Here is a 21,736-nt window from a genome sequence, read left to right on the forward strand (position 1 = left end):
GGAAACTGACTCTGGCTGACTCGCACCCAGCCATATATTCACTTTTTCTGGCCACCACAGCCAATCACATAGTCTAACTAACAATTCTAAACCTCCAGCCACCAATCAGAATATGCATGCTTTCGATCCCTCTTTTGCATACTAAGAGTTCTAACTTCCACCCTTCCTCTGTTGTCAGTTAAGGTCTCTCCCCCCCCCCATGACGACAGTTAAACCAACTTTCATCTGACTAGACAAAAGATTCTGCCCATCAAAGTACAATGTACATTGCGATACAAATGGCAGAATATGCTACATAATGCCCACCAAAACACAGTTTAGACCAAGAGGATTTCTTTTCACCTAGTAAAAAGTTCTGGGACAGATTTATATAAGATAACTTCCTTATGAGAATACGGGAGAGTACATATTTGGCAGAAATGGCAGGAGGAGGATGTCATGTGAAATAAAGAATGGGGGACACTTAATATTTATTCACCAGTTGTGATGCTAAAGGAGAGCAAGCAGGTGATGATAAATTTAAGCTCTCCTTCCTGCCTACTGCTTCTGTAGGATAACCAGCCTCATATAACCAACATAAAAGGTAAAGGGACCCCTAACCATTAGGTCCAGTCGTGGCCGACTCTGGGGTTGTGGCGCTCATCTTGCTTTATTGGCTGAGGGAGCCGGCGTATAGCTTCCGGGTCATGTGGCCAGCATGACTAAGCCGCTTCTGGCAAACCAGAGCAGCACACAGAAACGCCGTTTACCTTCCCACTGGAGCAGTACTTATTTATCTACTTGCACTTTGACGTGCTTTCAAACTGCTAGGTTGGCAGGAGCTGGGACTGAGCAATGGGAGCTCACCCTGTGGTGGGGATTCGAACCGCTGACCTTCTGATTGGCAAGTCCTAGGCTCTGTGGTTTGATCCACAGCACCACTCGCGTCCCATAACCAACATAAAGGTAAAAGTAAAGGTACCCCTGCCCATACGGGCCAGTCATGTCCGACTCTAGGGTTGCATGCTCATCTCGCTCAAGAGGCTGTGAGCTGGCGCCATCTGAAGACACTTCCGGGTCACGTGGCCAGCGTGACGAAGCTGCAGCTGGCGAGCCAGCACCAGCGCAGCACACGGAAACGCCGTTTACCTTCCCGCTATAAAGCGGTACCTATTTATCTACTTGCACTTAAGGGTGCTTTCGAACTGCTAGGTGGGCAGGAGCTGGGACCGAACGATGGGAGCTCACCCCGCTGCGGGGATTCGAACCGCCGACCATGCGATCAGCAAGCCCTAGGCACTGAGGTTTTACCCACAGCGCAACCCACGTCCCGGCCATAACCAACATACTTAAGTCTAATTAATGCATACTGGGTTTAATGCATGAAGGGATTAATACCATAGAGTAAGCCATCCTGTCGGGCATATCTCTGTCCAATTCCCTTAATTTGGGAGGAAATGGGTAATCAAGCCTATTGGTCTCTCCCAGTCTACCTGAGAAGCTCAGCATGTGAAGAGGGTCAGCTAGTTGCTCCGGCTTAGCCAGCCACTCTTCAGTTCCTATGACAATAATTTAGGAACTTTCACCACGGTAACTGAGCCAAGCTTCACTGCCTGTGCAACTTTTCTGACTGATGTATGGAAAAGCACACTAACCTGACCTTTGGAGAGTTTGTAAGTACAGTGGTACCTTGGGTTAAGAACTTAATTCGTTCCGGAGGTCCGTTCTTAACCTGAAACTGTTCTTAACCTGAGGTACCACTTTAGCTAATGGGGCCTCCCGCTGTTGCCACCGCGCGATTTCTGTTCTCCTCCTGAAGCAAAGTTCTTAACCCGAGGTACTATTTCTGGGTTAGCGGAGTCTGTAACCTGAAGCGTTTGTAACCCGAGGTACCACTGTAAGCCAATTTCCAATTTTTAACTTGCCAAGTGTGTGGTCTTTTCCTACACTGGGAGATGAGGGGAGTTTTGGAACTCACAAGGGCATATTTTAAAGCTTTAGCAGCCTATATTTCCAAGCCTTACTTGCATGTTTTGTGATTTTAAATCTCTGCTGGGGTTCTCTCACCAAAGAGTACTTGCCCCAAACCTGGATCTTGGCATCCAGGGAATTCTCCTTTTATATCTATTTTTTCAATTGAACAGCTTCACAGTAAAGTATGACTCGCCACCACAAGTCAGAGCCACCCACAATTTCCATAATAATTTATCTCCAATGCAAATAGTTACAAATTCCTCACAGGCTACATGAGGGCAAAAACCCTCTTGCATAGTCTAAGGTTCATGTTTGGAAATGATAGTTTTTGGCACTGGCAGGATTCCACTGATTCCTAGCACTTTAAGGCAGCCTGGCATGTGAAAGACAAGTGCCAAGCAGGTGCGCTGATATTACGCTCCTTGGTACATATGGATTGGAGAGGATTTGGGAGGAAACAGAAATTCCCTGTGTTGTCTTATTTGCCACATGTCTAGAATGGAAATAAACCCAGCAAGTACAACAGTCCACAGAAAGGATAGGCAACTGATGAGGTTTTTCCCCTTCATTTAATTTTCATTTGCTTTGCACTGAAATCAACATTGCAGAACAATGTAATTCAGTGGGTAAAATTCCACCCTAGTGGAATAGCATGCAGCACATTTTTTTTTGTCTGAAGCCAAACTGCAGCAGAACGGAAACAGCACTGCAAGTGGCAAACATGGGTCAGAATGGATATCAGTGTCTCCTTACATCATTCCTTTCTTAGCAACCACCCATACATTCTCAAGGAAATGAGCATCACTCCCTGAGAACTGTGGTGGTAGAATAATTAGCTGTGAATCCGAGGCTAAGATGATACAGTGGCACCTTGGTTCTCAAACTGAATCCGTTCCGGAAGTCTGTTCCAAAACCAAAGCATTCCAAAACCAAGGCACACTTTCCCATAGAAAGTAATGCAAAATGGATTAATCCGTTCTAGACTTTTAAAAACAACCCCTAAAACAGCAATTTAACATGAATTTTACTATTCAACGAGATTCATAAAATGAAAACAATAACCAATGTACTGCAGTCACACAATCAATCAGGAGCTGAACTGGGTTCCACACAGTCACAAAAAAGCCGCAAAAACAAAAATGCAAAATGAATAACAAAGACAGACCTCAGCGTAACACTCAAAACGGAAGGGTGGCACTCAAAACAGAGCGCATTAGGCTTCCGAAAAAGGTTTGCAAACTGGAAACACTTACTTCTGGGTTTGCAGTGTTTGGGTTCCAAGTTGTTCGAGTACCGAGGTGTTTGAGAACCAAGGTACCACTGTCCTGGCTCTGATCCAAGGAACTGCATGTCGTGTGCAGCATCTGCAGCAGGACTTTGTCACCCACCTCAGCCTCTTCTGCCTACCAAAAAGAGGGTCAAGTTTCACTTGGTCACAGGGGGGCAAAGAATTGGAAATTGGCTAAATCAGCAGACGGGCTGAGGTACACACCCACAGCTAAGTAATGCTGAACTCTGAACTTAATTGCTTTATATGGTGGGAGGGCTATTTAAAGAGAAACATCTTTTACTTCACAACATATTTGGGCGCCCTTCTGCTCATTCCGCTATTTGAGGCCTTAGATCAGGCATCCCCAAAGTCAGCCCTCCAGGTGTTTTGGGACTACAACTCCCATCATCCCTAGCTAACAGGACCAGTGGTCAGGGATGATGGGCGTTGTAGTCCCAAAACAGCTGGAGGGCCGAGTTTGGAGATGCCTGTCTTAGATGCTTGCTCTGAAGTCTTTTCCTATAGGTACCACTGACACATCCTGCAGCATCTCCCACTCATACAAGGAACCCTCTGGATCCAAGCAGTGGTGGAGCTTCATGCTCTGGCACTGGGGGCAGAGAGCAGGTGGGGGCGTGGCTGGCATGCATCCCAGGGGCGTGGCGCCCAGCGCAGTGGGGGCAGCATCAATGGCACCCCACCATGATCAAGGCACTGGGGGCAATGTGCTCCCCCCCACCCCCTCTTCCTCCACCAGTGGATCCAAGCCATAATTTTCTTAAAATATTCCTTTCCACATTCGTCAGGGCTTATTCTTCTCGAGAAGCAGAGCAAAACGATGTACTTTTGCAGGCTGGCAAATGAAACCTAATTCAGCTCGGTTTCAGCCAGTCGCACGCACACCCGCAAGAAAGCCTGTGGATATCATGCTAAAAAAGGACATCTATCTGCACTAATAGATAGTTTGGGGATATAGCATTGTGTTTATTAGTTTTAGTAGAAAACCTTGTTAGGTCTGCAGAGGCTAATTTGCAGAGAAACGGATGGTTTCAGTTCAGAGCGATGAAATATGAATAAAACAATGCAGCAGCAACAAGATGGAAAATGTAGTTAAGAGAGCAGAAATAATAGCAGATATAAATTTATACACACATATATCTGCATTTGCTCCTTTGGGGAGGGGGCGCTTCCAATCGCTTGTTGCCTTGCAGGTGCTATTTTGAGAGAGGTGTGTGTGTCTCACAATCATTCACTTTTAAAAAGTTCTGTCCTATTTATCTGCCTGACAACAGTCTTCCAAGGCAGACGTCTTGATTTTCTGGCAATAACAGGAAAATTACACCTAATAAAAGCTGGATCTAGAAACATCAAAGAAGCATTTCAGTTCAAAGCATTGTAAATGCAAACAGGGAAAACGGGTAGAGAAAAACTGGACGCCACATCGCCATCTGGTGATGCAATGTTATATCACACATACAGCGCATATAAATTGCTTTTTCTTTACCAGTCTAGCTGAGTCCAAAGGATTTGGGCAGGAGTTAGAGGTCCTGAGGGGGCTGGGGGTGTAATATGTGTGCCTACCCACAGTGCTCTTCAAGGTTGGATCCCCAGAACTTCCTCCTTCCTGACCATTGGCTAAGCTGGCAGTGGATGATGGGAATTGTATTCCAACAACATCCGGGCAACCAAGCTTGAAAAGCAGCGCTGTAGGTGTTGCTGACACCGCTCTTTGCTTATTCTACAATGGCTGGTGGCACCCAATGTTTTCATCCCTGCAGAAAGGTTATGTCCTCACCCAAGTAGCAGCAGAGTCTGCAGCTCTTGGCTCTTGATGGCAGCAGCCATGTTTTTATTTCTCCCTCAGTGTTCTACTTTGTCACACACAGCCTGGTTTTCAAGCCCCCTTAATATTAATCTGGGACGCGGGTGGTGCTGTAGGTTAAACCACAGAGCCTAGGACTTGCCGATCAGAAGGTCGGTGGTTCGAATCCCCGCGACGGGTTGAGCTCCCGTTGCTCAGTCCCTGCTCCTGCCAACCTAGCAGTTCGAAAGCATGTCAAAGTGCAAGTAGATAAATAGGTAGCACTCCAGCGGGAAGGTAAATGGCGTTTCCTTGCACTGCTCTGGTTCACCAGAAGCAGCTTAGTCATCCTGACCACATGACCCGGAAGCTGTACGCCGGCTCCCTCGGCCAATAAAACGAGATGAGTGCCACAACTCCAGAGTCGGTCACGACTGGACCTAATGGTCAGGGGTCCCTTTACGTTTAATATTAATCGTCAAATAATTATTTATTTTTTCATCAAACATCAGTTTTGGAAGGGAAAGTTTTGCAAGAGGTGGGTTGCACTCTCATTTACCTATTTACCTGTTCCCACAACCCCAAGACTGATTGATCCTCCTGCGGCTGCTATTGGCATTTCTTAAAAAGACTCGTACAACATAAAGTGACACATTTAGGGTCACCTGCACCCATTTATTCTGTGATGTTTAGGACTACCACTCCCAAACATCTGTGCCGGCTGGAGCTAATAGTTCTAAACATCTGCAGGACATCAGCTTGATGAAGGCTGCTTGAGAGAACCACATTTCTAAAACTATAGTTCTTTTCACAAGCTGGCCCGCTCTCCCTTTTGTTGCTTGCGTGTGAACGGTGGTCCAAGCAAGTTGGAGAATTCACCATCTCTGCCGGACTTTGTTTACATGCTTCTTTGTATTTCTGTAGAACTGCTACAGTGACACCTAGTGATACAGAGAAAAAAGCCTGTTTATTATTTAGACTGGTAGCGTTACAACTTACGAGAACCATTTATGTAACTGGTCTCTACTGGAGTTGTGAAACTAAACCAATATCCTTTATTAAATAAAAAATCAAATTATGTGATTGTCATTTGCAGGCAGAATCTGTCGCTTCCTCACCACAGTTCTGCGATCCTAACCTCTATCTCTGGAATCTTACCGGCGATGGACTTTTCTACCAGGTGAAGGGAGTGAAACTGAAAACCCGACCGGCTCAATGTACGGATTTTGTTACCATTAAAACGCAACTTGACCTGCTGTCCAAATTGAAAATCACCCGTTATAGATTTGCACTGAATTGGTCCCTGCTTCTGCCTAGCGGCGATTTGAAATCCATCAATGGCCAAGTCCTTCGTTACTATCGATGCGTGATCAGTGAGCTGCTCAAACTCAACATCAAGTCTGTGGTCACCTTATATTATCCAACTCACCGCTCCTTGGGGCTGCCTGGTCCTTTAGTCCAGAATGGTGGCTGGTTGAACCAGTCCACCGTCCAGGCTTTCCGAACCTACGCAGAGATGTGTTTTCGGGAGCTTGGGGACTTGGTTAAATTCTGGATCACAATAAATGAACCTAATCGACTCAGCGATATTTATAACAGCAGCAGTAACCACACCTATCAGGCTGCCCATAATCTATTGATAGCCCATGCCTCGGCTTGGCATGTTTACGATAAACAATATCGATCCAAGCAGCATGGTCAGATCTCTTTATCTCTGCATTCTGACTGGGCAGAACCCGCCAACCCATTTGTGGACACCCACTGGGAAGCTGCCGAGAGATTCCTTCAGTTTGAAATAGCTTGGTTTTCCGATCCGATCTTTAAGACGGGGGACTATCCTGCAGCTATGAGAGAATACCTTGACTACAAGAATAGCAGAGGGCTCTCTAGTTCTTCCCTGCCGTATTTCACAAAGGAAGAGAAGGAACTTGTGAGAGGGGCTGCCGATTTTTACGCGCTCAATCATTTCACCACGCGGTTTGTGATCCACGAGTCGAAAAACGGAAGTCGGTACGACTTTGATCAGGACGTTCAATTTCTGCAAGACATCACCTGCCTAAACTCCCCATCTCGCTCAGCGGTCGTGCCTGCCGGCTTACGCAAAATCCTAAACTGGATTAGAAAACGTTATGGCGACCTAAATATCTACATCACGGCAAACGGGATAGACGATCAGTCTTTAATTGACGATGGACTTCGTAAATTCTACATTGAAAAATATGTCCAAGAGGCCTTAAAAGGTGAGTGGATGGTAAAAGATGCTAAACTAGAAGAGACACATAATGTGTTTTTATCTTGTATTTTTTGTTGTTGTTTTTATCTTGTATTTTTATACTGTGAACAGCCCTGAGTTCTACGGATGAAGGGCGGCATACAAATTTAATCAACAACAACAACACAGCTGTTCTGCTAGCACAGCAAACTTGTGCAATGGTACTTTCCCCTCCTCCTCCCCAGTAGTATAGGGGACTCAGCTACATTAGTAAAGAAGCAGCGATTTGAATGCACTATAAACATTTAACACCAGATGGCACCAAAGAGCAGGAAATTTTAAAATGTGATTTTTCCATAGAGATTTTGTTATAACTATCTAATTTCTGATTTATTTATAGCGGGGGTTTCCCCCCCCTGTGTCTAGATCCACCCCAGGTGTCCCATTTTTCTGCTCTTTTAAGTTACCCAAAATGCTATGCCCTGCTTCATAGGTGTCATAGAGCTATAGTCCAAGCAGGATTATAATTTAAGGCGGCAGGCAGCCACCACTGATGGGAGCTGAACATAGCTCTCGTTCAAATGCTCCCCCACCTGCCCACCACTGAAATGCTGAAGGGCAGTGAAATCATAGCTAAGAAGCTCAAAGCATATATATGACTGACACCCTTCTCTGAAAATTAAACCAATGCCCAGGCTTTAACATTCAAAAACTGTGCTTGCAGAAACTCCAAGCTATAGAGGAATTAAAACATAATATTTACAGTCACATGCTTCTAAGCATGGGTTTACAGACTTTCTCTCTAACTTCCTAACAACTTTATTTCCCTCCCTTTCCAGAGCTCAATGTATCTCAGGCCTTGCCTTGCAGTTCCTATGAGAGATTTCCGCTTTTACCTTCTCCTACAGCTTTGCTCTCTTTCTTTCAAGCCGAGAAGCAGCCCTGCAACGCTCAATTCAACTTAGCAGTGTTCACAGTGTTTCTAAAGCACAGCCATCTTGCTTCACATAAAATGGGAGTCTCTCCTTCACCGGATACCTCCCAGGTGACTAACGTTAGCCAATCACATGAGAACTACTAGAGAACTCTCTAGAATTCAGCTACCAACTGAGCAAATTTAAACACATAGCAATGCATACAAGCATTTGCAATTTCTGTGAATTCATTTACTGTACTTAACGTGAAGCATTTCCAGAGACAATTGGAAAACTACCACCACAGGAAGGGCTGTTTCTATGGAGGGGCCTGTTTGGAGGAAGGCATCCAATCAACATGTCAAGCCTCCCCAATCTGTTTTAAATACTATAAAAGCATCCTTTTGCTTCACACAGCCATTTAACAGTGAATAATTCGCTTATTTCTTGTCGTTTCCAGCTTACCACATTGACAAAGTCAACGTCCGAGGCTATTTTGCTTTTAAACTCACCGATGAAAAATCCAAACCCAGACTGGGCTTCTTCACCCACGAAGCCAAGGCCAAGGCTTCCGTTCCGTTCTACAACCGTCTCATTAGCCGCAACGGCTTTCTCTTGGAGACTGCAAACAACATCTGTGACCAGCCCGAGGAAGAAGCAGGTTGCACGTTCTGCCTGCTTCTAGCGCAGAAAAAGCCGCTCGTATTCTTTGGGTGCTGCCTTTGCTCGACTCTCTTCTTGCTCTTAAGCATTATTGTTTTCCACAAAAGGAAAAGGAGAAAATGGTATTGGTCAAAAAATATGGAGTACATGTGCGTTCCTGTCAAAAGTAGACACAGGAAAGTTCTCAACCAGATATAGAGTGGTCTTTTTCCCCCTGCATGTGAATGTCAACGGCGAGGAGAAGTTATTGAAAGCACTCCAAATCACTCCACCAAGATACTTGGCAAAAAAATGCTGCTTTGCATGAGAATTCCCATGATAGTCAATTCAGGATTGTTCTCAAGAATTCTTGTTCTGCGTTTATGCTGTCAGGGAATCCCAGGTTGTTTACTTGTGTGTTCATGTTTATCATAAAGTCATTCAGAACTCCAAGTCCCTTGCTTTTTACATCAACGTACACCATGAAAAGACACGGCGAAAAGAAACGATACAAGAGTGTCTACCTTTCTTTCAACCTTTTTTTCCATCTTCAGAGTAAGACTTGATTACATAAAGGAGGTTTTAGCTGTTGTCATGCCTGAAAATCTCAGGATGAGAGCAGGGACAGATGTATACGAAGGAATTCAAAATGGTGTTAGTCCAATATATTTATTTACAGTTGAAGCATAAATGCTTTCCTTTTGTAACCTAGTACAGTGACGGAACTGATTTGACATGAAAAGGTTCACAATTTGTGAACTTTTACAGAAATATCTCAAAATTTGTGGCGCTATGCCTGCAGCTGTTGTGGATTGCAGGTGTAACATTTGCACACTTTCATTTTGCTTGTTTTGGCTTGCGGAAGCTCCAGTAGGGCAGCTACCCTATCTATCACACGACTAGTCTTCATGGTTGTAAACGAAATGCTAAAAGCTGTATTAACGGCACCTCAAAAACATGTCCAGAGCATGTGATTGCAGCAGCCTCTCCTTCATGCCCAGGTTGTAAATGAGAAAGGCCTGACATATAATACCTCTGTTATGTCTACTTCAGATCAAAAGATGTCAGGAATCTTAAAGGAGAAGAGGCTCGCAATAGGGATGTTTAAGTTGGTCTGAAATACTTTAGCAGTTGAATATAGGGGTGATTAGACTGGAAAGCCCTCTGTGTATTTAAGATTATCATATACATACCAACTGCAATTGCAGTTCCAAGTCTTTATGCAGCCAAAAAAACAGCACCATCTGCACATAAGGGTGGGTGGAGTATTAGCAGGCTGGAGGGGGTATACAAATAAATTGGAAAACGCTCCTGAGAGGGCCACCTCCCGATCTTCCAAAATGGAAAACTAGGGGCTAGGGAAGAGGAGAAAAGGAATCGTGAACAGAATCACTTTGCACTGCGACATTTTGTTGCAGGCCCCACTTGTGGAGACCATACTAAAAATGAGCATAGGTGGTTTTTTTGGGGGGGGGGGAGAATCCCGTATTAGCGAGAAATGCCAACCTTCCCAGGAGCGTGAACTGCAACACTTTTGTAAAACGAAATTGGGAAATATTGGTGTATTTGTGCTTTTCAAAGTTTCCTTCCTTTTCACATAGGATGATTCTGTTATATATATATTTTCACCAATGGCCATTATTTAAAAGCTGGGATACATTCTAGGCTGTTCAGGATCAAATTGGCACAAATACAGCTTTTTTAAAAAATAAATTGACCCACTGTGTTGTGCACACCCTTTTATTTAAAAATAAAAGGCATGCTCTGTGGATCAATGAACTATATAGTTACAGTTATGAGATTTGTAAATCACACAAACCTTTATCCATATTAAAACTTTCCATATTAAAACTTTATCCATATTAAAACACAAGTGGTCCTGCTCTGAATCTGTCACTCTTTGATATGCACGTTACCCATGAAAGTCTTACTTTTGCAAGCTGCAGAAATGTGTTGAGTTCCCCGCGCCTAAAAAAAAAGCCAATATGCTTCTTCGAAAGTATTTAAATAGATACTAAGTGGGTGCATATTGCAGAACCTGGCTTACAACTTGTGGGACAGAGCCAACATTTAATACTGGGGGGGGGGGGGGAGAGTAATCAAATGCCCTGGGGCTGCATTTGACCTCCAGATCCATGTGCAGCTGAGGTTTGGGAACCGTCCATCAGACCAAGTAAGCACAGCCAATGATCAGAGACAATAGGGGATGCAAATTCAGAAACATCTGGAGGGCCACAGGTTCCCCACCCCTGCTGCAGCACATCCTCTTTGTCCTATACCTCCCACTGCTGCAACTATTGGGGGGGGGGTGGTGGATATGAATTGGAATTGCAGCTAGGGATGGACAGTTAAATACCCCCAATATAATTTAGGCCCTAACAGGTACCTCCGCACCCTCACACTAAATGAAGTGCACATGGCTATTTTGGCAGGCAGCTGATGAGGGAAAGGTTACTCACACTTTCCCCATGTGCTGTGGGACGCGGGTGGCGCTGTGGATTAAACCACAGAGCCTAGGACTTGCCGAACAGAAGGTTGGCGGTTCGAATCCCTGTGATGGGGTGAGCTCCCATTGCTCGGTCCCTGCTCCTGCCCACCTAGCAGTTTGAAAGCGCATCAAAGTTCAAGTAGATAAATAGGTACCGCTCCGGCGGGAAGGTAAACGGCGTTTCCGTGCGCTGCTCTGGTTCGCCAGAAGCGGCTTAGTCATGCTGGCCACATGACACGGAAGCTGTACGCCGGCTCCCTCGGCCAATAAAGCGAGAGGAGTGCCGCGACCCCAGAGTCAGTCACGACCGGACCTAATGGTCAGGGGTCCCTTTACCTATGTGCTGTGCACCACTAGCAAAAATGTCCCTTTGATACCATGATCAGGTCTGGAAAAAGGATCTCTATTGGAACCTGTTGCATCAGTGGGTTTGCACCTGACTCCCAGGGCGTTGGCCGAGAGGGAATGATTCATGGGCCAAAATAAATAAATAAATAAATAAGCCCCACCCCCCACTTTCATACACGCAGTTGCTTATTTTCATGAGACATCAGTAAAACGAACATCGGTTCAGCTGTTGTTTTTCGCTCACCCCCCCCCCGCAACTGTCAGGAGGGTTACTAATTCATTAAAAAAATTAAACCAGCCATTATGCATCCTTGTTTAAAAACCAGCACTACCAAGTTTGAGGGTAATCGCTGGAAAAAAAGAACCAAGCAGTTATAATTTGATGTAACCAGGTCATTAAAGGAATTCTTAGGTTTTCGTATTCGACTCTACTGCTTCAAGACAGAAGTACGTTCTTGAGGGATGTCCACTTGGTCAGTGTGACTGACTCCAAGGAAATACCTGATTAAACCCATGTCTTAACATTATGCATGGCACTGTTTGCCTATTGGCAATGTCTCCTCCCTAAAGGTAAAAACTGCTAGGCTGTTGTCAGAGATGAAATGGGTTGCAAATTGACAACTATTCCATTTCACTGTAAAGTTTGTTAGAGACACTCAAATGTGTGATGAAGAAACACTAGAAAACACAACCTGATAACTACTTACTGTACTGGGTTTTTACATTAGGTGATAATCCAATATTTTCTATGCTGATGGAAGCTGCTCGCTAGCGAACAGAAGATTTATTCCTCCTTATCCCTATCTGCCCCCAATCTGTTCTGGATGTTTTGAGGGGGAGGGATATGCAGGACAGCAGGGGAGGATGAACTGCCAAAAATGCCTCCTTCCCTCATGACAGATGCCTTCCACCTAGTAGAGTGGGATACCACCCATTTACTCTATTTTCAGAGTTTACTTTTCCAGATTAATATATAATTAAGAGATTTAATTAATAAGATATTTAATGCTTATGCAGGAAACCAAAGTGTTAGAATAGCTGAAAGCTCAATGACAAAACATAAAATATTGAAATATATTGTTTAATTTTTCTCCAAACAATGTCAAACTGTTTGGTTCATACAGCCAAATCCTGATGTGAATTGAAGGCTTGCTGCATGCCATTCTCCTTTGTGCCCTGGTTGTCAATTTAGGATCTGAAACAACGAAACAGATTGGATTATTAAAAACAACTGAAGCTTTAAACAACATTTTACAACTGCAATCCCCTTACAAGCACCTCCAAAGTAACATGAGAAGTATGGTTTAAAGTTACTACACGTTCCAATAATGGGAGAATGTTGAGATTAATCATCAAGAATTCATGTGACGTGCAAATATGAAGCAGAAATCAGCCTAAGATTTTGAACCACTAGACCCCTAATACCTGCTCTCCCTGTCTCCTTGTTTAGTTGTTTCATATCACTGGTTTTATGAAAATTTAATTTTATACACTGCAAGCTACCATGAGTAATGCTTTTGCAGAAGAAACGGAGCATTTTTTATTTTTTAAAAAACCACAACTTAATATTCTTTCTGGTGTTCAGAAAGACAATTCAAGTCTACGAAGTTACTTAGGTTTTACTCAGGTTTGGATCAGGAAGCATGATCCAAAGCTGGAAGACTTTGTGCTTCTCCCATTACAAGCCACACGGTGCAGCAGCTGCTATGCTGGCTCCTCTTAGTTGGAGCAGAGACCTGGATTCGCCTGGTGCAGTGAGTCTCTACAGAGGGGAACCTGCTCCTAAGATTGGAGCATTTCCCCTGCTCTGCAGAGAAAGCAATTTGCATTCAAGGAACTGGGAATGCACTTTGAATACAAATGGCTTCCATTGGAAAGAAATAAAATATATATATGCTCCTTTTAAAATTCCAAGCTAGTCTTACAGTGTAACCCAGTGTGGTCAAGACAAGATTTCAACCAGGGATTTCTGCTGCATAGAAACTTCTGTGATATTTTGGATACCAAAAATCTTCTTCCAAATAAAAGATTTCACCCTCCAGTCTATATGGTAAAACTCGGTCCTTTACAGAATACACCATCTGTGAAATGTGAAAAGAACACAAACCTATTTATAGAGCTTTATTCATCTGCCTGTTGTACTGTTCCCTTCTCAGAGACATAGATACCATCCAAAAATTTCCTGATATCTTTATTCTTGACTGTGGTGGCCTGCTGAATCAAGGCAGCTGTAACAAAAAGAGGATAATTTAAGCAAGATTGGCTTAACAAAGCAATCGTATTTTCCCAATTTAATCAAGCAACCAACTGAACAAGAACGAGGACAAATACTGCTAACTTCAAATCAAGCTAGGTAGTTTCTCTGTCAAGTCAAACTTCTTCTGTCCCATTAGCAACACTTGTTCCTATTTGTTGCTGGAGAAACAATAGCAACAGACTATGGAAGACAAAACAATTACAGTGGTGCCCCGCAAGATGAATGCCTCGCAAGATGAAAAACTCGCTAGACGAAAGGGTTTTGCATTTTTTTAGTCGTTCCGCACGGCGAATTTCCCTATGGGCTTGCTTTGCAAGCCTTGCGAGTTCGTTTCCTTTTTCTTAAAGCCACTAAGCCGTTAACAGCCGCTAAGCCGCTAATAGCCGTGCTTCGCAAGACGAAAAAACCGCAAGATGAAGAGACTCGCGGAAAGGATTAATTTCGTCTTGCGAGGCACCACTGTAACCTTGTTTAGTCTAACTAAACACACCCAACAAAATAAGCTTCTCTTTTAACTTTAGACATTATTTAAAGTAAGTTTTCCAATGTTTTAGTAGTATACAGACAATGCAAGCTGAATTACACGGCAGTTGTTGCATGTTTATGGACCACATCAAAGTAAAACCATTATTTCCACAATACAATAATTAACTGACGTACCGGAGTTAGATACCAATTCAATGTCATTTCCTTCAAGGATCAGCTCATCCTTCTGGGCTTGCGATACTGCACAGTTGACCCCTGTAAAAATGTTTTAAAAAGCACACATTTCTTCAATCAAAAAAATTTATCCTTCTCATACAAGTCCACCATTTTTAAAAAACAGAACACATACATTTGCATACTTATCTCAGCTATCTAGTCATGATCCCTTACTATAATAAACTGTAAAAAAAGGTAAAAGGTAAAGGACCCCTGGACGGTTAGGTCCACTCAAAGGTGACTATGGGGTTGCTGCGCTCATCTTGCTTTCAAGCCAAGGGAGACGGCGTTTGTCCACAGACATCTTTCCGGGTCATGTGGCCAGCATGACTAAACCGCTTCAGAAGCAACAGAACACCGTGAGGAAAACCAGAGCACATGGAAACACTATTTACCTTGCTTCCGCAGCGGTACCTATTTATCTACTTGCGCTGGTGTGCTTTCGTACTGCTAGGATGGCAAGAGCTGGGGCAGAGTAACAGACACTCACCCCGGACAGATTTGAACCACCGATCTTCTGATTGGCAAGCCCAAGAGGCTGAGTGGTTTAGACCACAGCGCCACCAGAATAAATTGTATCCTGTACACACATAGCACAGTACTAAGACCAACAGGCCTGAGGGAATTGGGCACTCATTGCTGATGGGGTTCTGCCCAATGCAATTGGTGGACAACAACAGGAAGGACTAAAACAATAGGATAAAAATCCCTCTTGCATGTTAATACACATACAGATCTGTTAAATATGACTCAAAGTCTCACATCAGTGGCTGCTAAAATAAGATAAAGGATTAAGATTGGAACTGGTATATTGAGAATAAACAAGAGAAGAAACAGGAACAAGGAATAAATTTTTTCTCCCATCAGCCAGAACATGGGAAGTCACCTAAAATATATAATTTGGAATGTATAATTGGCTTTATTATTTGTATTATGATGTGGCAATATTTTGTATTGTATCCATTGGAATGTTATTAATGAAAAATTAATAAAAATCATTTCATACTCCATCATAAAACTCCCAAACTTAAAATACCATCTTAACTAGCCTACTGGGACATTAAGTTCCTACATCAGTAGCACGGGAAAAGGCGTTTTTCTTTCTTCCTGAAGTCACATGACATGCAAGACACAGAATTATTGTAATACATGCCCATTAATCTGTGCTTCTGTAGCAGGAATAAAACCAGTGCTTGGAGGTTTTCTCGTTACAGAAATTTAATGGGGGCACATTATCACAATTATTTTTTAAAGATTAGTGCACATTAATTTTGCATTTTCAAAATACTTTTAACCTGAAAAATGGAGGTAATCCAGAGCAAGGCAGAACTCCAAAAGACAAGTATCCGATTCTGCAAGCTTTTTTCCAGTTATCATATGGTACAAACAACTTGCTTGGAAAAACACATGTTTTCGGACATTATAGGATTCATTTGAAGCATAGGTGTGACTACCCACCCCCCAATTCTTATATCAATCTTGGTAACAGATATCGCCACAGTAACTAGCTCCTTACCTGGCCTCATGCGCACCCGACGGATGTACTTCTCCCCAAGAAAGTTACGGATTTCCACAAGTGAGCCACTCTCCTGGATAACCACATTGATGGGGAAGTGAGCGTACACTGACCTCATCTTGTAACGAAAGCCCTGGAATCACACACATTTAAAATCAAACAAACAGGGGGAAAAGAGAAACTTAAGTGTTTTTTGTCCAAACTGACTCTTAAAGCACTTTATTCTCCAAATAGTATGTTAATAATTATTTCTATTATTATTATTAATTATAATTAATAAATAATAATTATTATTATTAATACTACTACTACTACTACTAATAATTTATTATTTATACCCCGCCCATCTGGCTGTAGTGTAGCTGCAAAGATGAAGTTGGCTATATCAACACTTAATAGTAAATTCCCACTGGAAACTTACCAATGTGACACCCTTGATCATATTTTGCACATGACTGCAAATTGTGCGGACTGTTGCCAGCTCCTTTCTGTTACCCCACCATTTGTCAACACGCAGCTACAGAAAAAACAACAAAGTGTATAAAAACAGGCTGCTCATTTCCAAATATAAAACACGTTTTCCGTGTAAACATTACAAGAATTAAGTTTTATTATATTAATGAATTTCCACACCAGCAAATATGATTATTTCCAATTTCTATATACAGTGGTGCCTCGCAAGACGAAATTAATTCGTTCCGCAAGTCTCTTCGTCTTGCGAGTTTTTCGTCTTTCGATGCACGGTTTCCCATAGGAATGCATTGAAAATCAATTAATGCGTTCCTAGGGAAACCGCCTTCAGACCAGGTCCGGGGACAGTCTGTCCCCGGACCTCTTCTAAAGGCTGGGGGGGGGGGGACAAGGGCTTTTCTTCCCACCCCCAGCATTTAAAAAAACCCCGGGACAGCGGAGGACTTCTCCGCTGTCCGGGCGATCTTAAAATGCTGGCGGGCGGCATTTTAAAATCGCCCTGGGACAGCGGAGGACTTCTCCGTTGTCCGGGGCGATTTAAAAGCCCCTGGGAAGGCAGGCAGGGGGGACAAAGACTTTCGCCCCCCGCCCGCCTTCAGAAGGTGTTCCCGCCCTGCCGCCCGGCTTCGGAGCAGCGTTCCGAAGCCCGGCGGCGGGGGCAGGTGTTCCCGCCCCGCCGCCCGGCTTCGGAGCATCGTTCCGAAGCCCGGCGGCGGCGGGAGGAGGCGTTCCCGCCCCACCGCCCGGCTTCGGAGGAGGTCCGAGGACAGTGGGGAAGACGCGCTGCGCTTCCCCGCTGTCCCGGATATTTCCCTATGGGCTGTCGTCTTGCGAAGCAAGCCCATAGGGAAATTCGTCTTGCGAAGCGCCTCCAAAACGGAAAACCCTTTCGTCTAGCGGGTTTTCCATCTTGCGAGGCGTTCGTCTTGCGAGGTACCACTGTACGGTATTTATCAAGTGATGAAGTAGTACTGCTATCCTCATCTGCCAAGTCAACATTGCTACATGTGTTTCTTGTATCAGCAATACACATACAGTTTTAAAGGAAGTGCTACTACTTTAGAGAAACTGAGGCCAAGTTCTCACAAGACATCAATATAATTACCTTCATCTTCTTGGGTACAAACTGATGGAACGCCCAGCACTTTAACAGCAGCTGTATTTAATATTTAATTGTATCTACTCAGTTCACACATTATAATATCTGTAGGAATGCATACCCAGGGATGGTCAGGACTAATTATGTGGAGAACACATCTTATGTGAACTAGTTCAGAGTTTCTTTAAAAAAAATTATAGAGAGCAGCAAGTCATATACCTCAATGACTGTCTTTATTCAACTGTGTAGTCAGCTATACAAAATATTGCAGTGTGGAATGCTCCTGTTCCGGATTCTAGACTAACAGTGATATAGTCTTTCTAGAATATTAAATTTCCACCACCACTACCTTTCCCCCTAACTGTTGTTGTTGGCATCTGTATGTCTCAAGAGGCAATGGAGTGTACCTACACAGGGTTGAAGTCAAACCAATGGAAAACCACAGTGCTTGTTGTGGCTGTGGAGACCAGTAACTCATAACTGCTGCCCCTCATGCTGTTTTAACTCCTTAAATCATTCTCATGAAAGCCGCCAAGCCATTCCTTCTCCTAGATAGGTACCTTCCTAGGTTGATGAGCTCCACCTGCCCCTCATTTCCCTCTACAGCACATACAGTAACTGCCTCTTTGACCACTGAATCCACATTGGTACCCAGCCTCTGAGGCTTTTCCCCCCATAGAAAACTAGTCGTACCTTGGTTTTCGAACAGCTGTTTCCGAACGTCACAAACCCGGAAGTGACGGTTACAGTTTGCGAACTATTTTTAGAAGCTGAATGTCCAATGGGGCTTCCGATTGGCTACAGCATTGGTGTCCAAACGTTTTGGAAGTCAAATGGACTTCCGGAATGGATCCCGTTCAACTTCCAAGGCACAACTGTACTGCAAACCTTGGAGTTGCTGGCATAGGTCCCTCTTGTGTATGGAGCTACTGTTTTGGCTGTATCAGGACTTACATTTGGAGTACAAGTGGACTACAGTGGTACCTCACGTTACATACGCTTCAGGTTACAGACTCCGCTAACCCTGAAATAGTGTTTCAGGTTAAGAACTTTGCTTCAGGATGAGAACAGAAATTGGGCTCCGGCGGCGCGGCAGCAGCGGGAGGCCCCATTAGCTAAAGTGGTGCTTCAGGTTAAGAAGAGTTTCAGGTTAAGTACGGACCTCCGGAACGAATTAAGTACTTAACCCGAGGTACCGCTGTACTGTCAGTACACTTTGCCTCCCATATAATGGGAGTAATACACAAATATGTTAACGTTCTGAAAAGTGAATGGTCCATATTCACTGCCAAGAGCCATGTCCTGTTAATTACACTGAAAACTAAAATTCAGTGAACAACAAACCACAGACATTTGACATTTGCTAATAGAAGAAAGGCTAGCTCAGGGTTCCAATTTATTCTTAATTAAAACACAACAATTCACAGAGATTGTGAACCAGCTGGCGTGTGTTAGTATTGCTACAATTTATTAATTAATAGCTCTAATAGCACCAAATGTCTTGATCTAGTCCACTGCCTATCATCCTCATTTATTTTAACATGAATCAGCCACATGCATTTTTGCACCTGAAACAAAAAACAGGGGACTCATTTTTCTTGCAGACTGACTGGCTGTGCTGTAGGATGCAACAACGTCCTCTGGAAATCTCGCACTTGAAACATCATATGCAAGAGGTTCATTTATCAGACAAAACACCCCAAAGCACATTTTCTCTCAATATACTGCTTAGAAACTTCTGTAAACAAGTACATATGCATCTTAAATAAGTGCATGTTTCACTTTTCAAAAAGTTAAGATTACATGTTTTACAGAACACAGGTCTGCTCCAAAGCACTGAAAAACAGTAAACAGATACTAAGCCTTTCTGCCTGCCACTTTCCCTGTGCAACTCTCCACTCCGCAGAAAGTGTCCCAGATCCGTATCTGCTGTATAGCAAAGAAAAGCAGCTTGGAGGTGAAGTTTGTAAAGAAAAAAATTGGAAAGGAAAGGATTAAGTCCCTCCTCCAACCTACTGCTTTTCCACAGCCAACTGCCCCATTGGTGCAGTGCTTCACAACTGACACATCTACCAGCAAACATGTAATTAAAGCTATAGAATCCAGCAACCATTACTGACAATACAAAGCTAACATGGAATCTGAAAACATTGCACAGGGCCAACAGCTTCCGTTGTCAGCAGAAACATGATATACAGTAACGCTCACAACATCCACAAATTGCTCACCTTCTTGCGTTTCTTTCCCAAGAGAGAGAGTTCCACATTGATATGATTGAAGTCCCTTTGCAGGGTTCCTCTGGGGCCCTTGACAATAACTGTCCGTCCCTTCAAACGAACCTCGACTGGATGGAGATAATTAAACATTAGTACAACATACAGCAACTGCAAGTGATAAGAACATTAAAGATTTTGGGGTATTTTTTGGGTGTGTGTGTGTGGTAGTGCTAAAAATAAAAACATCCAAGTGGATGCACATACCTTTTTCTGGGATGTCGACCGTCTGGTTGCTGAGAATGGTCTTCATTTTAAATCTAACAGGAAAAGCAAAATGAAAAACTGCAGGTTTAACATGATACTGATATCAGCTGTACCACGCCCTTTGCAACAAAGGCACCATCCCTTGTGTTGTGGCTTTAACATCCATTTAGATCAATGGTGTCCAAACTTTTTTCAGAGGGCCAACCAAAGTTTTTTTTTTTTTAGGATTTTTACCCTGAAATTGTTGAGCTTTTTTTAGGATTGAAGTTGTTTAGGTTCTTTTAGGATTTTACCCCAGGAAATAAACTGCCACAGGTGCCCCCAAAATTATAATTTATTTACTTGCTTATGGCATTTATAGGCCACTTTGGACGCCCGATTTAGATGCTTAAGAGGAATATTACTAAAACTGTTATGATCAACTGCATTGGCCCTGTAAAAGTTTCTAACCTTTAACCCAGAGCTTTCCAAACTTTTCACTTTGGTGACACACTTTTTAGACATGCATCATTTCGTGACAACATAATTCAGTTTTACTAGCAAACTGGAGGTTAAGCTAATCCCTTTCCATCCCCAGGAGTGGTGCAGGGAGCGTTCATGCGACACACCAACACACTGCAGCTAACACACTAATTTGTCGAGACAGTGTTTGGAAAGCTCTGCTTTAACCAATACTTTCCCCTGCCACCATCACTTCCCACTCCTATTACCAATCTCAAAGGCCACATAAAAAGCATGCTCCTCTTCACCTAGTGCTTATACCAGGGGTGGCTAACCTGTGGCGCTCCAGATGTTACTAGCATGTCCAATGGCAAGAGATAATAATGAGAACTGCAGCAACATCTAGACAGCCACCTGGCTTTAACTTTGCCTAGGCCTAGCCAGAACTCCCTGGCATGACAAAAAACCCCAAAAAAGCCCACTATATATTATTGCAGAAGGCAGGAAGCAAAACCGGCACTTTCAGCTCTGGGAAACCTTAAAGTAATGCTGCTGAAGCAGAAATCCTGCAGCCTTTCTTGGCCTTGGGTCTCTAGACCTCGTTGAACTACAACTCCCATAATTCCCAGCCAGCACAGCCAGTGGAGAAGCTTGATGGGAGTTGTAATCCAACATTAAAAGCAAGCTTGAGAAAGCAGCCGTGCAGTTTTGCGCTGAAATAACCTCTGCCACGAAAGCAGCCTTCTTAGGGGCGCGCCGTAGAAACGAGACCCCCCCTTCACCCGGCATCAGTTTACGCAGGCGCAAACGAAGCCGGGGCGCGCGAGAGAGAGCAAAGCCCTTGAGGGGAAGGGAGGGCGGCTGCTTCTAGGCCTCCCTCTCAGGAGCCCCCGCCGAACCCAACCTCGCAGCGACGCCCGTTCCAGTCTCTGAGCCCTGCCCGCGGCCCCCGCGGGGCGCTCGGGGCAAGAGGCAGCCGCGGCGCCTCGGATGGAGCCGGATACCGCCCCTCACCTCGCAAGGAAAAAAGAAAGCCGGGCCTCACCTCCTTGTTCGCGGAGAGGAGGAAAGGAAGAGCGTCGTACGTCACCACGGTCTTGAACCCCGTGCGGAGTGACGCCAGCGCGTTCCGTGGGTGGGGC

The 21,736-nt window shown here is 44.0% G+C and overlaps 2 protein-coding genes across 3 annotated transcripts in view; one reads left to right on the forward strand and one right to left on the reverse strand.

Moving 5' to 3' along the window:
• Positions 1–9,245, forward strand: part of KLB (klotho beta) — a 28,256-nt gene extending 19,011 nt beyond the window's left edge. Inside the window, exons 4-5 of the mRNA XM_081207630.1 lie at positions 6,121–7,264; positions 8,611–9,245. Coding sequence (XP_081063756.1) covers positions 6,121–7,264; positions 8,611–9,011 — 1,545 coding nt within the window. The 3' untranslated portion in view covers positions 9,012–9,245. The remainder of the gene's footprint in view (positions 1–6,120; positions 7,265–8,610) is intronic.
• A 3,448-nt stretch (positions 9,246–12,693) lies between these two features.
• On the reverse strand, positions 12,694–21,735 carry RPL9 (ribosomal protein L9). 2 transcript variants are annotated; one of them, XM_081207930.1, is made up of 8 exons: positions 21,640–21,735; positions 20,154–20,206; positions 19,902–20,017; positions 16,525–16,620; positions 16,104–16,236; positions 14,546–14,626; positions 13,736–13,856; positions 12,694–12,823 (listed from the first exon to the last, which is right to left on the reverse strand). In XM_081207930.1, the coding sequence occupies exons 2-7, from the start codon at positions 20,197–20,199 to the stop codon at positions 13,750–13,752; spliced, it is 579 nt and encodes a 192-aa protein (XP_081064056.1). In that variant the 5' UTR covers positions 20,200–20,206; positions 21,640–21,735; the 3' UTR covers positions 12,694–12,823; positions 13,736–13,749. The 2 variants fall into 2 exon arrangements, with proteins under 2 accessions (XP_081064056.1, XP_081064055.1); XM_081207929.1 differs by having other exon boundaries at positions 21,609–21,665.
• Between the last annotated feature and the right edge of the window lies 1 nt (position 21,736).

The sequence above is a fragment of the Podarcis bocagei genome, assembly GCF_964188305.1.
Source record: "Podarcis bocagei genome assembly, chromosome: 9".
Taxonomy (NCBI): Eukaryota; Metazoa; Chordata; class Lepidosauria; order Squamata; family Lacertidae; genus Podarcis; species Podarcis bocagei.